The sequence below is a fragment of the Pongo abelii genome, chromosome 18, assembly GCF_028885655.2.
Source record: "Pongo abelii isolate AG06213 chromosome 18, NHGRI_mPonAbe1-v2.0_pri, whole genome shotgun sequence".
Lineage (NCBI taxonomy): Eukaryota > Metazoa > Chordata > Mammalia > Primates > Hominidae > Pongo > Pongo abelii.
In genome coordinates, this window is record NC_072003.2 from 46,158,057 (window position 1) to 46,177,004 (window position 18,948).

Below are 18,948 nucleotides of genomic sequence, written 5' to 3' on the forward strand. Positions count from 1 at the left end.
TATGTTTTTCCTTCTAAAAATGTGACACAAAAGAATAATTTACACCAACCGCTTTTTATTATCGAGTTTCAGAAACCTTTCACAAGATGGTAAAAAAAAAAAAAAAAAAAAAGAAAAAAAAAAGAAAAAAAAAAACAAAACCAAAAACAAAATAACTTTACAACCACAGCTAATGTAATTTTTTCCATTGTTCCCAGTCAGCTCCAAACCCATTGTGTGCAAAGCCCATTTTTTTCCATGCATCTAAATGATAGATACAGGCTATGAAATTCTTTATTCTATTTGTAGCAGCTTATGCAGGTGCAGCCAAACACAAAGCTTCAGGACAAATTGTACAAACTTTACAATGTGGGATTTAAATTTAAAATATGAAACATAAAAATCTACACAAAACTGATAAAAATCAAGCACAGATACCAGGATTGAAACTTATAATAATCCATGTGTGAAAGGGAGTCTTGTTTCCTTTCAAGTGCTTTATTCTGCTATGGAACAGTCGAAATGAAGATGTAAAGCTTTGTGGTTAGTTTAAATTATACACTCTGTAGATACTATACCAATTTTAAAAGTTATACATAGACCAACAGATGTCCCTCAGTTCATCTGGATTGATAAGACACTCCAGCTGGATTGCTGAGAACAAATCAGGCAAATGTGGAAAGAAAATCCACCTGTGCAATTTGTTTGCAGAGTTTACTGATGGGCACACTGCACTCCAGGTCCATGATGGCTGCTGCTTTCTTCATCAGAGCTATCATTATAGGCTTCACGCCTCTGACCACCTCCTGAGCCTCGAGTGCTATCAAATTCCTGAAGCTCCACCTCCTCTGTTTCTCCAATTATGTTAGGAACTTCCGGTCTAGATGGCAGAAGATCTTCTAGTTCCTTTATTAAAACAAACAAAAACCAGGTTGGTTGTAACATTTTCATCAACTTTCCTTTTGATACATAGAATCCAGTGTCTAAGAGTTAAAAAAGGGGCTGGGTGTGGTGGTTCATGCTTATAATCCCACCCAGCACTTTGGGAGGCTGAGGCGGGCGGGCAGTGAGGTCAGGAGATGAGACCAGCCTGGACAACATGGTGAAGCCTCGTCTCTACTAAAAATACAAAAAATTAGCCGGGCATGGTGGTGGGTACCTGTAATCCTAGCTAGTCGGAAGGCTGAGGCAGGAGAATCGCTTGAACCCGGGAGGGGGAGGTTGCAGTAAGCTGAGATTGTGCCACTGCACTCCAGCCTGGGTGACAGAGCAAGACTCCATCTCAAAAACAAAAAAGTTAAAAAAAAAAGGAATGTGGACTGGACTTTGAACTCTAAGTAAGAGATCACAAACTCATCACTCACAGGCCAAATCTGCAGACATCTTTTGTGCAACCCATCTATTGCTTTAAGAACCAAAAAAAGAGGTCATTATCTGCCAATACTTAAACATTAGAAAGTTTCTACAGGAGACACGCCTTCCTGCATCCGGCACGTGCCGGACACCAGCTGACGAGAAGGGGGTAGTGGTCCTGCCCTCTGCAGATGAGGAATCTGCTCTCTCCAGGGAGTGCTACTCCTCACCACCACCCACACCGGGTCTACTTTACTCCTCTACAATTCCCTGCTTGGCCCCATCAACATTTACACCAGCAATACCCCATTTCCTAACAACTAGGAAAGCCTACCAATCACACAAATATACTTTAAAATTGAAAGTAACATGACTATTGAGAAACTTGAAGTTGGTTGGGTGCAGTGGCTCACGACTGCAATCCCAGAACTTCGGGAGGCAGGAAGATTGCTTGAGACCAGTCTGGACAACAAAGCAAGACTCCATCTCTATAAAAAGTTTTAAAAAGCATTAGCCGGTGTGGTGGTGCACACCTGTAGCAAGCCATGATCATGCCACTGCACGCCAGCCTGGGCAACAGAGCGAGACTCTCTTAAAGAAGAAACTTGGCTGGGTGCAGTGGCTCACGCCTATAATCCCAGCACTTTGGGAGGCCGAGGCAGGTGGATCACGAGGTCAGGAGATCGAGGCCATCCATCTAACATGGCTAACATGGTGAAACCCTGTCTCTAACTAAAAATACAAAAAATTAGCGGGGCGTGGTGGCGGGTGCCTATAGTCCCAACTACTTGGGAGGCTGAGGCAGGAGAATGGCATGAACCCGGGAGGTGGAGCTTGCAGTGAGCTGAGATTGCGCCACTGCACTCAAGCCTGGGCAACAGAGCAAGACTCCGTCTCAAAAAACAACAACAACAAAAAACTTACCAGGCATCGTGGCTCATGCCTGTAATCCCAGCTACTTGGGTGGCTAAGGCATGAGAATCACTTGAACCTGGGAGGCGGGGGGTACAGTGAGCCGAGACTGCACCACTGCACTCCAGCTTGGGTGACACAGTGAGACTGTGTTTCAAAAAAATTTTTTTTAAATTAGCCAGGCATGGCAGCACACACCTGTAGCCCCAGCTCCTTGGGGGCTGAGGTGAGAGGCTTGCTTGAGCCCAGGAGGTCGAGGCTGCAGTGAGCCACGATCACACCACTGCACCCCAGCCTTTTAGATAGGGCGACAGAGACCCTATCTAAAAAACCAAAAACCAAACCCCAAACGTGGAAGTCAACTGTTGTTTAATTTAAAGAACACTTACAGAAAGCTTGTCTGGGTTGATCCAGTTGTTTTCAGGAAACTGCACATCAAACTTTATGTAAAGATCACCTTTTTCAAAGGGATTACGATACTGCGGCATCCCTTCACCTCGAACTACACGAACACATCCTATTATTTAACAGGAAATGATTAATAATTTTACCCAAAAGAGATGTTCAATTTTTTTAGAGTTATGCAGTATAAAAAAATTACAAATTGTAAGAATACTTGAAAACCAGAATCGGACAAAATCAAGACTTACCTGGTTCAATTACTTTGCCAGGGGGGTATTTCACCACAATCTGACGTCCATCGAGGTGCTTAAATGTGAACTGAAATCCACATAGAGCTTCAACAAGTCCTATTTTATATGTCATGTGCAAATCATTCCCATCTCTCTGAAATACCTATAAATAAAGCACAAAAGAAATACATTTTCTTAAAAATTATGGAGCTACACCCTGCAGCATTATGTTCCTTGACTTAATTTCAAAACCTCATTTCTACCACTCACTGCAAATCCAAAGTGCCACTGTCCCTAGTGCCCTAAACTGCATTAGGAAAGCTAGCTATTCCCAAGTAGTATGTGAGAAACTTCCATGAGGAAGGTGTATTGGAACTGGTAAACAATGGCATATATAAGAGCAACAGAACTGAGGCCCCCAAAACAGTGCCAGGTATATTCTGCAATTATTGCCCACTTTCAGACTGCCTCTGGTGAAAAAGGTATAGAATGCCCAGAGGGCTTCTATAGAACAGGCTCATCCTGGAGTGCTCCCCAGACATGTAACAGGGAAGGGGGGAGGGTCCAAGATCAACATAAAAAACCTCAACCCGTAACACCCAGCCAGCAAAGTCAATTGCTTTGCTCAATTCCGTGCTTCACACACATACCAACAAGTCTCACATCTCACTAAAATGCAAAACTGGCTCATTCAATATTACACTATAAGCCCATGGACTAGGTAATGCAAAAGGTATTGAGAATAAGCACAAAGAACGTTTCTGAGCCTTCAATGTGTAGGAAAAACACAACCAATTTCACATGCCCAACCTGCAATTTTTGCTTAGATTTTACAATGGTCACTCTTCTTGTAAAGAACAATCCTGGCTGGTTCACTTATAGAAAATCTGGTAGACAGGTTCTTTTCCTATGTTACTCTCCTAAATTTACCCATTAAACAAAGTTAAACCATTACCTTAACCAATGATTCTCTAAGTGTGGTTCTGGACCAGCAGCTTCAGGAAACTTGTTAGGAACACATATTCTCGGGCCCCACTTCCATTCCTGCCAGAAACAAGGCAGGCAGGACCCAGCATCTGTAGTCCTAACAAGCCCTCCAGGCAATTCTTGTGTGTGCTAAAGTTTGAAATCCAAGAAGGTATGTTATCTATGCACATTTATTCAAATGTTCCTCACAACGGGACCAATAATTTCTTTAATGCAGGATTTTTCAACGCATTAAAAATGCTAAGTAGGCCAGGCGCAGTGGCTCACACCTGTAATCCCGGCACTTTGGGAGGCCAAGGCAGGCGGATCACAAGGTCAGGAGTTCAAGACCAGCCTGGCCAATATGATGAAACCCCATCTCTACTAAAAATACAAAAATTAGCCAGGTGCGGTGGTGCGCACCTGTAGTCTCAGCTACTTAGGAGGCTGCAGCAGGAGAATCACTTGAACCTGGGAGGCAGAGGCTGCAGTGAACCAAGATCACGCCACTGCACTCCAGCCTGGGCGACAAGCGAGACTCCATCTTAATAAGAAAAAAATAAAAAAATTTTTAAAAAGCTAAATATAGGGTCAGAGCTTTGGAAGGCCAGTTCAAAACAGCAACATACGGAGACAAAAAATTAAAACATAAAATTGGCTAGTTGAGGCAGGACGATCCCTTGAGCCCAGGAGTTGGAGCCTGCAGTTGCAGTCCCTCCTCATTAATGATCCAGCCACTGCACTCCAGCCTGGGTGACAAGGACCTCCTGTCTCTTAAAAATAATAATAATAAATTTAAAATAAAATGCTAAGTATACTGTAAAATGCCAGTGTTCTAAGAACCATCTTACCAAACATCCTTTGTTAAAGTCATATTACTTTAGGACGCATGCAGTGGCTCATGCCTATAATCCCAGCACTTTGGGAGGCTGAGGCAGGTGGATCACCTGAGGTCCTGGTCAACATGGCGAAATTCTGTCTCTACTAAAAATACAAAAACTAGCTGGGTATGGTGGCATGAGCCTGTAGTCCCAGCTACTTGGGAGGCTGAGGCAGGAGAATCGCTTGAACCCGGGAGGTGAAGGTTGCAGTGAACAGAGATTGCGCCACTGCACTCTAGCCTGGGTGACAGAGTGAGACTCCATCTCAAAAAAAATAAAATAAAAATAAAAAGTGGGGCAGGGCATGGTGGCTCACACCTATAATCCTAGCACTTTGGGAGGCCGAGGTAGGCAGATCACTTGAGGTCAGGAGTTTGAGACCAGCCTGGCCAACATGGTGAAACCCTGTCTCTACTAAAAATACAATTGCACCACTGCACTCCAGTCTGGGCGACACGGAGAGACTGTCTCAAAAAAAAAATAAAAAAATAAAATAAATAAATAAATAAATAAAGAATAAGGAACAGGAAGAGATACGCATCATGTTCTTGTACAGGAGAGTTCAACTGAAAGTGATTTCAATAAAAAATGATTATCAGGATGGTTGTTGCAGTGGAGGGGGGAAGCTAAACAATTTGATGTTAAAAGTTTAAACAGAATAAACAACCAAGAATGCCAGAGTTTCTGAAAAACAAGATTAATGAGGAGGGACCACCAAGCACTAGACCAGAAAACACTTAAAAGTCATAATTTCTGAATAACAAAAGCACAGGTTATAGAGGCGTGATTAACATCACCAGGTTCTGTGGTTTGATGCTGTACAAATGCACTATGGTAACCAGACCACCAAGACACACAAACAGGCACACTGACAAGTGACATGGCAACATGATGACGATAGATGATACAGCACTCCCAAGAAGGAACGAGACAAACTTCCATTCTAACCTTTACCACCTTCTATTTTCTACTTTAGACAACTAGTTACATCTGCCTTCTGTTGAAAATTCCATGCCAATTCCACTGCTGCCAACAATTTTCAGAGATGAGTTACTTCCCAACACCTCCCCACAGGCCCCAAGAAAGAAGCTTATTCATAATCTCATTTGACTCTTTAATATCCAAAAAGTCCAGGGAAGCCAAAGCTAGTAAACGGGGCCCAGACCTTAAGTCCTTTGCCTCCAAATCCAATGATCTACTTTTAAAAACCCAATTTAATTATGCAGCAACATTAAAAACTAAACTTAGGGATAAAAAAAGGTTTTACCAACAGTTTGACATGCCTCAAACCAAAAAAAATCCTCTTTCCTCTGCAAATAAGCATTCCTTCTTCACTTCCTATCATGCTGCTGCACTGCCAGACATCATTTGACAATGAACCCCAAACTACTCCAAGGATTCTATCAATGAAAATGCCCAGGCACTGTCTGTACCATTTTACAACACAGTCTAACCTCCAAGCAGAATTTCCAATTATTTAGCTGTCTTGCTAGCTTTCTCCCTCATATTCCTGGTATGGTGGTGTGCACAGCAGCAAGACTGAATGAATAAGGAAGTAGCTAAAATGTTAACAAATAGCAAATCTTGTAAATATTTCATCCTACAAGACCCAAAGGCAGAATTCTAAAAACTACTCTTACTTTTTGACAACCTAGGAGACGTTTGCTATTTGTAGGGTTGGCAATTTCCACAAAAAGCCAAAATACATAATTTGTAGCTTTGCTGAGTCATGAAAGCTGACTAGCACGCCCTGATTGTCCAGGAGATCAAGTCTGACCTTGTGAGGGATTACAATCAAATTCCTAAAACCTGCATCTCAATATGGCTTTGTTGTTCTCTATTGGATTCTTAAAGTGATTTTTAAAATTTACTCTATTTGAAGAAATGAGCACCACAGAAGGATGATCTCCTTCTTTATCAAATATAACCTTTAAATTATAAACAGATAAATAATCAGCTTGCCCACCTTTTTAGAATTAAAAAGAATAACCTTTCACTGAACATAATACAAATTTACTATTTCTCTGTGTTCATTGGGCTTATGCATAGGAGAAAATTTTAGGGCAAACTAAAAAGGTGGTTAACCTGTGATGTAATGACTTTCAGAGGAACACATGAGTAAATGTGATCAAGTACAAAGCTAGAGTCCTATCAAGTGCTTCTAACATTCAAGAATTTAGGTGATTACTGGAGGGGTGTTTCATGAATAGTTCCAGATATATTCTTTGAGCAAGGTCTACAGTATACAATATGGACATTAAAAATATACAAGTGCAATGTTAAAATCAAAATAACATACACTAGGCTGGGCACTGTGGCTCACAACTGTAATCCCAGCACTTCGGGAGGTCGAGACAGGAGGATCGCTTGAGCTCAGAAGTTCAAGACCAGCCTGGGCAATATGGCAAGACCCTGTCTCTACTAAAAATACAAAAAAAAAAAAACCCCAAAAAACAAACAAACAAAAAAAACAGATGGGCATGATGGTGCACCAGTTGTCCCAGCTACTTAGGAGGCTGAGATGGGAGATTGCTTGGGCCGAGGGGTGAAGGTTGCAGTGATCCCAGATCACACCACTGTACTCCAGCCAGGGCGACAGAGCAAGACCAGCTCAAAAACAAAAGCCCCCCAAAACATACACTAGTGACCACATTCTTCAGAAACTTCTAAAAAAAAATTTTTTTTTGTGAAAATCCCAGAACCCTTTCAAGTATAGCTCACTTGGCTACCCAATAAGTAAAAACCAAACCAACAGAGCAGCAGTTTCACAGTGAAAAAACAGGCTGCCTTAGACCAACTGGTCCAACACCAAATTCCCTTATTTTCATAAACAAAGAAACTGAGACAGTAAGATTACCTACGGTTAAACTGTTAGTCAATGACCAGGCTAGAGGAGAATCACTTGAACTTGGGAGGCGGAGGCTGCAGTGAGCCAAGATCGTGCCACTGCACTCCAGCCTGGGTAACAGAGCAAGACTCCGTCACAAAAAATAAAAAAAAGACCAACGTCAGGTGCAGTGGCTCCCGCTTTTAATCCCAGCACTTTGGGAGGCTGAGGCAAGTGGATCACCTGAGGTCGGGAGCTCAAGACCAGCCTGACCAACATGGAGAAAGCCTGTCTCTACTAAAAATAAAAATTAGCCAGGAGTGATGAAGCATGCCTGTAGTCCCAACTACTCGGGAGGCTGAGGCAGGAGAATCACTTGAACTCGGGAGGCAGAGGTTGTAGTGAGCCAAGATCATGCCATTGCACTCCAGCTTGGGCAACAAGAGTGAAACTCCATCTTGGGCGGGGGGTTGGGCGGGGGGAAACCAAGCCAGGACTAAAACTGACTCTTACAGTGCTTCTAACTGCACCTGCCTTGTTAGTCTTTCTTACACAAGCCCGTCTTAGGAACTCGCCATGATGCCCTTAACTTCACCAATGTTCAGTGTTGCTCCAGGGACTCCAAACGGATCTAACCTATTTCTCACAAGCAAGAAGTACTTCTGAATAAAACAAAATACAAAAAAACGTAAAAAACGAAAATCACCTCATGTTCTTTCTCCTGTAGCAAAAGAACAATGTCTCCGGGTTCCACTCCTGGGGCCTGGTCTGCTTCCCCAGTGAATGTAATTCTCTGTCCATGTTTCATGCCTTTGTCTACGTGGACTTCAAGAATCTTGACTTCTTTAATCACCTTCTTCCCTTCACATTTTTTACAGCGGTCTTTTTCATTAATTACCTCTCCTGGAAAGATAAGTCATTGAAACTTTCAGCAAGAGTACTATACTGTACTCTTAATACACTTATTCTTTAAATATACTTTCTGAACTTCTTTTAATTGCTACCTAAATTTTTATTCAAAGCAGCATTCTGAGGCCAAGCACAGTGGCTCAAGCCTGCAATCCCAGCATTTTGCAAGGTCAGGGTGGTAGGATCACTTGAGCTCAGGATCTGAGACCAGCCTAGCAACACAGTGAGACCTTGCCTCTACTACAAATAAAAAAAGTTAGCCAGCGTGGTAGTGCACACCTGTAATCCTGGCTACTGGGGAGGCTGAGGAGGGAGGACTGCTGGAGTTCAAGGCTGCAGTTAGTTATAATCATGCCACTGCACCCCAGTCTGGGTGACAGTGTGAGGCCATGTCTCAAAACAAAACAAAAAAAAGCACTATTCTGAATAACAAAAACTTACATCTTACTACTGCAGATTGCCTGAAGGACTCAGCTTCCCACTATTTCAGAATGTAATGTATCCATACCATGTTTAGGGCAACACAGCTTTTCTAAGTATGGTATTAAAAAGCAAAACCGTGATTATACATAGTATAGTGTGAAAAAACTGCGTCACTTTCTAATGGCTAATTACTGGCACATTTGAAAGCTTAGAAAGATGTGTATAACTGATTATTTAGGGACTGTTTCTGTAACAGTACTTTTGCAAAGTATGTTCTGCAAAACACGTTCTTCAAAATGGTAATGGTGGCAGGGCATGATGGCTCACACCTGTAATCCCAGGCCTTTGGGAGGCGAAGACGGGAAGATCGCCTGAGGTCAGGAGTTTGAGACCAGCCTAGCCAACATGGCGAAACCCTGTCTCCACTGAAAATACAAAAATCAGCCGGGCGTGGTGGCAGGCACCTGTAATCCCAGCTACTCAGGAGGCTGAGGCAGCAGAATCACTTGAACCAGGGAGGCAGAGGCTGTGGTGAGCTGAGATCACGCAACTGCACTCTAGCCTGAGCAACACAGCAAGACTCTGTCTCACTAAAAAAGAAAAAAGAAAAATGTAATGGTATATGAGAAAGATTTCAGTTAACTCTGATTTCTTGATAGTGGGAGTTAGCAATTTTAATAAAATAAAAGGAGGCCAAGAGTGGTGGCTAACACCTGTAATCCCAGCCCTTTGGGAGGCTGGCGCATAATTACTTGAACCCAGGAGTTCGAGACCAGCCTGGGCAACGTGGCAAAACCCCATCTCTACAAGAAATACAAAAATCAGCCAGGCGTGGTGGCAAGCACCTGTGGTCTCAGCTAATTGTGGGGTGAGGGGCTGAGGTGGAAGGATTGCTTAAGCGTGGGCGGTGGAGGCTGCGGTGAGCCGAGAGTGCGCCATTGCACTCCAGCCCAGGCGACAGCAAGACCCTATCTCCAAAAATAGTAATAATTTTAAAAAATAAAGTAAAATGCCAAGACTCTGCAGGAAGGAAATATCGTATGTAACTTCTCATAATTATCTCATCACTTCCGACAGTAATTTGGAAAAGGATGCTATTGAACTATACTGTCTAATATGGTAGCCACTATCTACCTGTAGCTACTTATGTTTAAATTAATTCAAATTTAAAATAGTTCCCCAGTCACACTAGCCACATGTGAAGTATGCAGTAGTCACAGGTGATTAATGGCTACTGTACTGGACACTGCAGATACAGAACATTTCCATCACCACAGAAAAAAATTCTATTGGATAGCACTGCTCTAGAATGGCAGGGGTGGGAGGAGCTGTGTGTTTTTATAATTAAAATTTTAATCAGAACACAGCCATACCCATGTGTCTGTGGCTATAAAAGCACTAAAAGGTCAGAGATGAGTAGCTGTGACAAAAACTATTTGGCCCACAAAGATTAAATTATTTACTTCTGTGAGGACAGCTTCAATCTCAATTCTGAAAAGCTAACTAAAGGTTACAGTGAACTCTTCCACTTATCAGAATAACTAAACAATTACTTGTTTAGTTATTTATTATTTGATTATTTGTCCCTTTGTAGTTTAAAAGGTTCTATGTGATAAAGGAGATAGTCCTCCTATGGTGGTCATTCCTACAAAGAGTAAATAAAAGGTTATATTTGATAAAGAAGGAAATAGCAAAAGGACAAATAATCACCTTGCTCCTCTTTTCGGAATTAAAAAGAGTCACATTTCACTAACACAATACAAATCTACTGTTTCTCTATGTTCACTGGGCTTAGGCATAATGGAGTAATTACTTTCACACTTTTATCTTTTATTTTTTGCAACAGGGTCTTGTTCTGTCACCCTGGCTGGAGTGCACTGGTATGATCATGGCTCACTGCTCCCTCGAACTCCTGGGCTCAAGCAATCCTCCCGCCTCAGCCTCCCAGGCAGCTGGGACCACAGACATGCCCTGAGCCCCTCATTACATATTTTTCTACACTTTTTTTCCTATAGTAATGAGGTCTCCCTATATTGCCCAAGCTGGCCTCGAACTCCTGGGCTCAAGCAATCCACCTCTGTCTCCCAAAGTGCTGGAATTATAGGAATGAGCTAACGCATCCGGCCTTTTTCTTTAATAAGATGTATACAAATACCGTTTGAAATAAAAAATTGTAAACCTCTCCAATAGCTGCATTCTCAATCCATTCCAACATAAAAGCAGAGAAGTACTGGCACACATACCTTCTCCATTACAATCAGAGCACACAGACTGCATCTGTTGTACCATCCCTGGAGCCAGCTGTCTGATCATGATGCGCACACCTCGACCTCGACAAGCACTACACTTCTGGACAGCTCCAGACTTTCCACCTTGGCTAAAGCAAGCACAAGTTATGCATTAGGTTTTTGTCCACAGACCACTCCAATAAGCTATGACACACAGAAATTGTGCTTTTACCTTCATCTTCAACCCCAATAACTTGTATTTAAATTGCCTTCCAGAAGTATCAGAAAACGTTCCACTAAGATTTATTTATTGAGATGGAGTCTCACTCTGTCACCCAGGCTGGAGTGCAGTGGCGCAATCTTGGTTCACTGCAACCTTCACCTCCCGGGTTCAAGCGATTATCCTACCTCAGGTGATCCACCCGCCTTGGCCTCCCAAAGTGCTGGGATTACAGGTGTAAGCCACTGCACCTGGCCGTAAGTTTTAACTTATAACAATTTTTACGTGGTACAGACATTCAGTGTGATACTTAAAGAACAGACAAAATGTACCCAATAAACCAGAGAACACACTTACCCACTGCATGCACTACAGAGTACATTCTTGCTAAGTTGTAGTTTGGTTGTCTTGCCATTATACAGATCTTCTAAAGATACTCTGGAAAGAAAAGAATCAGCTTCAATCAAATTTTGCCACATTTTCTCAAATACAAGATATAAGCAACAGCTGATACAGCAAATTCGTTATCAACTTTTAAAACAGAATCCAAAAACACCTCATAATCTCACATTAAATCAATTAAACTGAGGTTTAATTTATGGCTCAAATTAACAGAAATATTTTATGACTACAGACAGTATATATGAGATACCCAAAGCCAGAGCCTATAGCATCAGGCCAACAATTTGCCGTGGTGGAATTTCTGATAAAGCTGATGACTTCGCAAACTCAAACATCACAACCTTCTGTTCTGAGGCATAAGCCCTCCACCTAACTCCTAATAAAAACCCTTCAGAAGAGGTACAATTATTATTCCCATTTTATGTGATAAAACTGAGGCACAGAACAGTCAAGTAACTTGCCCAAGATCACATAGGTGTCTGGCTCCAGAGTCCCGGTTTCCTCCATGGACAATTTAGAAAGGCTACAAAGTTATATTTCGGCTTAAGGGAGTCACTTAGATGGCACATGTCTTAAAAAAAATAAAAGTGGCCCTACCTATAGTATGACAGAAAGGAGGGAAAGAATAGTTTTTCATGCCAGGTGCAGTGACTCATGCCTATAATCCCAGCACTTCGGGAGACTGAGGAGGGAGGATTGCTTGAGCCCAGAGTTCAAGACCAGCCTGAGAAACTTAGAGAGACCTCATCTTTACCAAAATAAATAAATAAATAAATAAATAGCCAGGTGTAGTGGCATGTCTGAAGTCCCAGCTACCCAGGAGGCTGAGGCAGGGGAATTGCTTAAGCCCTGGAGATTGAGGCTGCAGTGAGGTGAGATCGCACCACTGCACTCCAGCCTGGGGGACAGAGTGAGACAAGTACTTATGTATGGAGTTTTCTACTTGTGGCATCATGATGGTGCTCAAAAAGTTTCATATTTTGGAGCATTTCAGATTTCAGATTAGGAATGGTCATCACGTAATGATTTACTTTAAAATCCTGGGAGTTAGAGGAACAAAAAAATAGTTTAAAGTATTTTACAAAGCACCTATACTATTTTGTGATATTCAAACTTTCTTAAAATTGTTATTCTCAGAAACTTAAAACTGTTGTAGGCAGGATAAGAATACCACACGTATGGACAAAACATTACCAACAACACTGTCAAATAATGACCTATCAACAGTTAAGCTTAGACAAAAACACTTGTTGCATCTTGTATACTCTCCTAACAAATCATTTAAAGAAAATCGGCTTTCTTCCCCTACGTATTAAATTACAATTGGTATGCACAACCAGTATCCTAAGCCAGAAAAAAAAACACATTTCAACATAGAAGGCCAAGGAAGGAAAAATGCAGGTAATGGTTTGGCAAGGCTGGCACTCTCCACTAGTGGGGCCTAAACTGGCACAATCCCTCTGCAAGGCAATTTAGTTGTATTTATCAGCCTCAAAACACTCATGCCTGCCTGGGAATCTCTGCCAAGGAGAAACAAAGCTCTACATAAAGATAGTCATAGCAGCAGTATCTATTACAGAAAAAAAACCTGGCAATACCCTATATAAAAGGTAAATAAATCATAGAATACAGTATTATAAACATAGTATTTGTAATAACAGGAAAATTTGAAATGTTAAAACAGCAGAAAACTGTTTCACTATACAGCATAACTTTTTTTTAAACATGAAGAACTATAAAGTACAGAGAGCACTCTTTCGATCCTATTTTCTTTTTAGACCATTTCTATATTAAAGAAAAATACAAACCAATTAACCTGCACTGCACAAATATTACCATTGGAATGGTATCCAAATGTTAATTTCTAAGGGTAAATTCTTTTAAAAAACCAATTTAAGGATTCAATGAGACTCAAGTTAACAGATAACATGACTTCCTCTAATTTACTTAAGTGTATAAACTAGGATATTATGAAATATTTTAAATAAGTACCTGAACTTCAGCCACTGACATTTGCTAATAAAATCATTTATCGGCCCATGAAAAAAAGAATGGGAAAAAAGACCTCCCAGATTTTGCAAAGTGAAACAGCTATTTTCATACTGGAGAGGGCTTGTGGATTCACAGTCTAAGACCAAGGTCAGGCACCATTCATGTGTTGGCAGGTTAAGGTCAGGCTGGAAGCCAGCAAGCTCCATGGAAACCAACTTAGAAGAGTTCACACTGAGGATCAAGTAATGAGTGACTCTAACATGTACACAAAGTAGGCAGACAGTCACTCATTTTTAGTTTTTAAATAAAAGGTAACTTGGAAGATTCATATATTCAAAGAAAATAGGCTGGGCGCAGTGGCTTATGCCTGTAATCTCAGCACTTTGGGAGGATGAGGCAGGAAGATCACTTGAGTTCAAGACCAGCTTGGCCAACATGGTGAAACCCTGTCTCTACTAAAAAATACAAAAACTAGCCGGGCATGGTGGCGGGTGCCTGCAATCCCAGCTACTTGGGAGGCTGAGGCAGGAGAACTGCTTGAACCTGAGAGGAGGAGGATGCAGTGAGCCTAGATGGTGCCACTGCACTCCAACCTGGGCAACAGAGTGAGACTCCATTTCAAAAAAAAAAAAAAAAGGTCGGGCACGGTGGCTCACGCCTGTAATCCCAGCACTTTGGGAGGCCGAGGCAGGCAGATCACCTGAGGTTGGGAGTTCGAGACCAGCATGACCAACATGGAGAAACCCCATCTCTTCTAAAAATACAAAATTAGATGGGTGTGGTGGCACATGCCTGTAATCCCAGCTACTCGGGAAGCTGAGGCAGGAGAATCGCTTGAACCCAGGAGGCAGAAGTTGCAGTGAGCTGAGATTGTGCCACTGCACTCCAGCCTGGACAACAAGAGCAAAACTCGGTCTCAAAAAAAAAGAGAGAAAATGATCTTCACGCTTGAAATTGTGAGTCCTATAATAACAAGCAGCCTCAGAACCGTATAAAACCACCTTCCTCTCATTAAAAAATATCGACTGTCCTTTTAAGAGCTACAGTGAAACAGAAACATTCAGATAATCAAATTCAATTTAGTCACCAAAAGAAGACAAGGCAAATGGAAGTTTTTCTAATGAAGGACAGAACATTCTATGAGTTTTTTTTCTTCTACTGAGTCATTATCCCACTTGACAAAAAGTACTTAATTTTTTAAAACAACAAAACAAGATATTCACTTGAGTGGATGCATCATGTCCTCTCCTCTTCTTCTGCCATTTCGACTTCTACTCTGATTGCCCATGAAGCCGAACAATCCCCCACCAAAAATGTGAGAGAAAATATCATCCATGCCACCACCTCCGCCGCTGCCTTCCCGAAGACCTTGCTCTCCGTATCTGTCATATAACTCACGCTTCTCAGGATTTGATAGTACTTCATATGCAAAACTTATTTCTTTAAACTATAAAGAAAAGGTAAAAATAAAAATAATTGCATTTTCAAGTAGAAGAGTGGGGAGAAGCTACAGGAATCCAGAATCCATTTAATTCTAAAAAAAGGGACAAGTTACCTTTGACTTGATTCTGGTTCTATTTACCACCCACCACTCCTCAGAATGGTAGTACTCTTATTCTAAAACTAAAATACTCTTGACATTATGAAAATGTGGCTGTGTGGGCATAGCTGGATTTTTTTCCTGCAACATTCCTTTTTTTCAAGGAGGGCAATTTAAGTTAAAGCTAAAACCCCCGGAATAAAAAAGTTGCAAATAACTTACTTTGTCTCCTGCATTTGGATTCTTATCAGGATGATATTCCTTGGCTAACTTTCTGTATGCCTTTGAAAATGGATAAAAACAAAAAAGGTTATAACTAAACACCAGTTTAAAGTTTTGTAATAACTTAATATCCACTTTTCTGAGAAGTAATGTTCTAGAGTTATAACCTTCCAAAAATATTTTCTATTCGTAGGGATTCTTTGGCACTTTCTTGCGATACTGTTTACTAATGTAATATAACCAAGTAGACAGTAGCTATACTTGAAAACAGGTTACAGTGATGTGAAAACCAGATAAAACAATGAAGCAATGCCACAGGGAAAAACAAAACGTTGAAACATTATCCATATTTTCCCTATTGTCAAGTGTCTTTGATGGCCAAGTAACCAGACCAAGACGACCCTAATAAATTCGAGATAAATGACTGTTAAGCTTTACGGACTGCAAAACATTACTATAAATCAAGCTAAAGTCACAATTCCTGCTCCCGATGGCTCATGCCTTCCTTCTAACTGTAACATCATGAAAAAGTAAAGGTGGTCCTAGGTAGCATCTTTAGGTGTTTTATTTGCACGTGGTGGTTAACCGGGGTCGTGGTGGCAACTTCGGTGGTAGAGAAGTTACACACACTCTCAACGAGGTGTTTGGGTCCTACAGCACTTAAATCTTCATTCACGGAGGCTCGTGAATTATATAATACAGACTAGCATTTCCGGTAAGGTAACAGGAAGTCCACTGTACTCTTCTCACTGCCTAAGGAGCATTCTCGTTTTTCTCGGCTTACAAATCCGGATGCTCTTAGCCTGGTGAGGATGCTGTGGGGCTTAAATGCCTCGTGTGCTTTGAAATCCTGAGATGAAAGATATCGCTGCATTGCAAACAGCGATAATAAGGCCTTCTATTTATGTTTACTGTACACTCAGGCGTTTGGCTGGGACCCCGGCTTATTCCTAAGCAGGTACAGGACATTAGCATTACCTGCCCAAAGAACAATGCATCCTAACACAGACCCAGCTACCTCCGGGTCAATGGGCGAGGGAGGAAGAGAGGGAGGAGCTCCCGCAGCCGGCGGCCGCGGAACCCAGGAAACAACTCCATCTGCCCGAGGCGCTCTGTGGGGTCGGCCTCAACCTCCCCGCCGTTCCTCCCCGCGGAGAACCAGACCCGGGGCCGACGGCCGCGGGGCGGACAGCTTCTCTCCCGGGGCCGGGATGCGCTGAGCACCTCGGTCCAACCTGTTTTTCCGGGGTGGTGACCTCGACGCGGAGGACCGGGAGAGCTGCTGCCTCCCGGGGGATACCGGCCCCCGGCGCTCGCCAGAGGAGGGAGGAAGGAAGGGTTCCCATCGTGTTTGCGCAGGAGTGAGTTTTATTTGCTGCATCTGCGGGCAGGCGGGGCCGGCGGCCCAAGGTCAGCCGAGGCCGGAGTGCGCGGCTCGCGGCAAGGCCGGTCCCGCCGCCGCCGCCAATTCCCAGCCCGGGCCAGTCACGGCCGGCGCCGGCTCGCGGGCAGCCCAGTAGCGCGGCCTGGCTGAGGAAGATATCCCTGGCCGCGCAGGCCCCGCGCCCCTCACACCCGCCCGGCCCGCTCCCGGATACCTTCTTCAGCTCGTTCTCGCTGGCGCCGGGCGGGACGCCCAGGATGTCGTACAGCTTCGTGTCAGCCACGTTAGCCATGGCGGCCGGCCGGGCAGTGCTCGGGAAGAAGGTGGCGGAGCAGACGGAGCGGAGTCGGGCCCACAAGCGGCGTCGGCGGCGGCACAGGCCGAGGGAGACAGCGAGGGGGAAGCGGGGGCGGGGCTGAACTTTGACCCAGCGCACGGTGCGCCGTGACGTCGCTGTGCGGAGCCCGCCCCTGAGCGCCCGAGGCGCGGCCACTGGGGTCGAAGTAGTGAAGAGTGGGCCAGGTGCTCTTTTCTCCAGGTCCAGGCGGCTGGGCAGGGCCAACGTAGGAAATGAAGAACTCTGCACGGCGCACCCCAGGAATTCAGCTTCCTCTCAAAAGCCATGGTTGCGAGGTCGCGTGTTTAACCTCGCACTGGGTGCTGAGGGAATTAACAGGCCTGCGCAGCAGCTTCGTTAGCTTCGAAAGAAAATGGGCCCCGGCTCCCGCAGGAGGCCCGCTTGGCGCGCAGAGGTCATTATTAGAATCCGGGACGTCGGTGGACCCTCTGGGTCTGGCTCCCTCGGGGCTTACGATGAAAAAAACTGGGGGGGAGTGTCTGTGTGTATGTTGTGTTTTATATTATGAGAATTCTGAAACATTCAGCAAAAGCAGTATATTACTCCCCATAGTGCAGTTAGCTACATTTTACCTGTTTCATTCGCTCCCCCATACATTTCTAGTGTTTTAAGGGAAACCGTTTCATTCATAAATACCCTGTGTATATATTTAATATCTAAGATACAACTTTTAAAGGCATAACGATGTAATCTCATCTAATGAAATTAACAATTCCTTAATCTAATTCCCAGTCCATATTTAGGTTTTTCAAAAGATCTCATGTCCTTTTACAATTGGTTTGTGGCATCCGGGTCCAAACCAAGGTCCACATGTTGCATCGACCACGTGTTTAAGCCTCTTACTTGATAGCTTTAAAATTAGCTAACACCAGAGGTTTAGATGGTGTAAGGCAAGTCTGGCCACCAGGTGACTTGATTTACATTCGTTTTAGTTTCGCTCAGAAAGTGTATGCTGTGCATCTACCAAGTGCTATGATGTACAGAGGCCTGGTCGGGGGAGAGGAGTGTTACAAAAGTGCCTGCCTTCAACCCATTTACGGTTTATGGAGACAGAAAAGATTTTCTGATCCCTTGGAACCTGAACTGATAGCAAAGGCTTCAGCATAAGCATCTCACTCAGGATAATGTTTCTTCCTTGGCGTTCCCTTTGACCTAGTTGTGGAGGGCCTGAATGCCATGACAAGGACTCTGAAATTTAGCCTGAAAACCCTAAGAGTAATCAGTGATAAGTCATTAATAGTCCTTAAACCCTTTTCCTCAAATCCCATCTGAAATCCTGCTCCCTCTGTGAAGTCTTCCTTTATTGGACACTGGTGAACACTGCTATCTCATTCGAGTTCCCACCACCCTTCGTTTGTACCTTTTGTGGTACAAAAAATGTGGTAGGATCTCGAACTCTTTTTTTTTTTTTTTTTGAAACAGCATCTCGTTCTGTCGCTCAGGCTGGAGTGCAGTGGCGCGATCTCAGCTCACTGTAACCTCCACCTCCCGGGTTCAAGTGATTCTCCCACCTCAGCCTCTCGAGTAGCTGGGATTACAGGCGCCCACCACCATGCCCGGCTAATTTTTGTATTTTTAGTAGAGGTGGAGCTTCACCATGTTGACCAGGCTAGTCTGAAACTCCTGATCTCAAATCATCCACCCACCTTGGCCTCCCAAAGTGCTGGGATTGCAGGCCTGAGCCACTGCCTCTGCCAACCACCATTGCCGTGTAAATGCT

General features: G+C 43.4%; 1 protein-coding gene across 1 annotated transcript; it reads right to left on the reverse strand.

Moving 5' to 3' along the window:
* Positions 1 to 255: 255 nt before the first annotated feature.
* On the reverse strand, positions 256 to 17,286 carry DNAJA2 (DnaJ heat shock protein family (Hsp40) member A2). Its single transcript, XM_009250690.4, has 9 exons — positions 17,085 to 17,286; positions 15,487 to 15,546; positions 14,948 to 15,171; positions 11,688 to 11,768; positions 11,126 to 11,259; positions 8,257 to 8,453; positions 2,895 to 3,039; positions 2,634 to 2,761; positions 256 to 885 (listed from the first exon to the last, which is right to left on the reverse strand). The coding sequence occupies exons 1-9, from the start codon at positions 17,160 to 17,162 to the stop codon at positions 694 to 696; spliced, it is 1,239 nt and encodes a 412-aa protein (XP_009248965.2). The 5' UTR covers positions 17,163 to 17,286; the 3' UTR covers positions 256 to 693.
* Between the last annotated feature and the right edge of the window lie 1,662 nt (positions 17,287 to 18,948).

Excerpts from the sequence above, each read along its gene's own strand:
- DNAJA2 (XM_009250690.4), bottom strand. The coding sequence starts at position 17,162 with ATGGCTAACGTGGCTGACACGAAGCTGTACGACATCCTGGGCGTCCCG. Across the intron at positions 15,172-15,486 it reads ATCCAAATGCAGGAGACAAA|TTTAAAGAAATAAGTTTTGC; the intron begins GTAAGTTATTTG and ends TTTTCTTTATAG. Across the intron at positions 886-2,633 it reads TCAACCCAGACAAGCTTTCT|GAACTAGAAGATCTTCTGCC; the intron begins GTAAGTGTTCTT and ends GTTTTAATAAAG.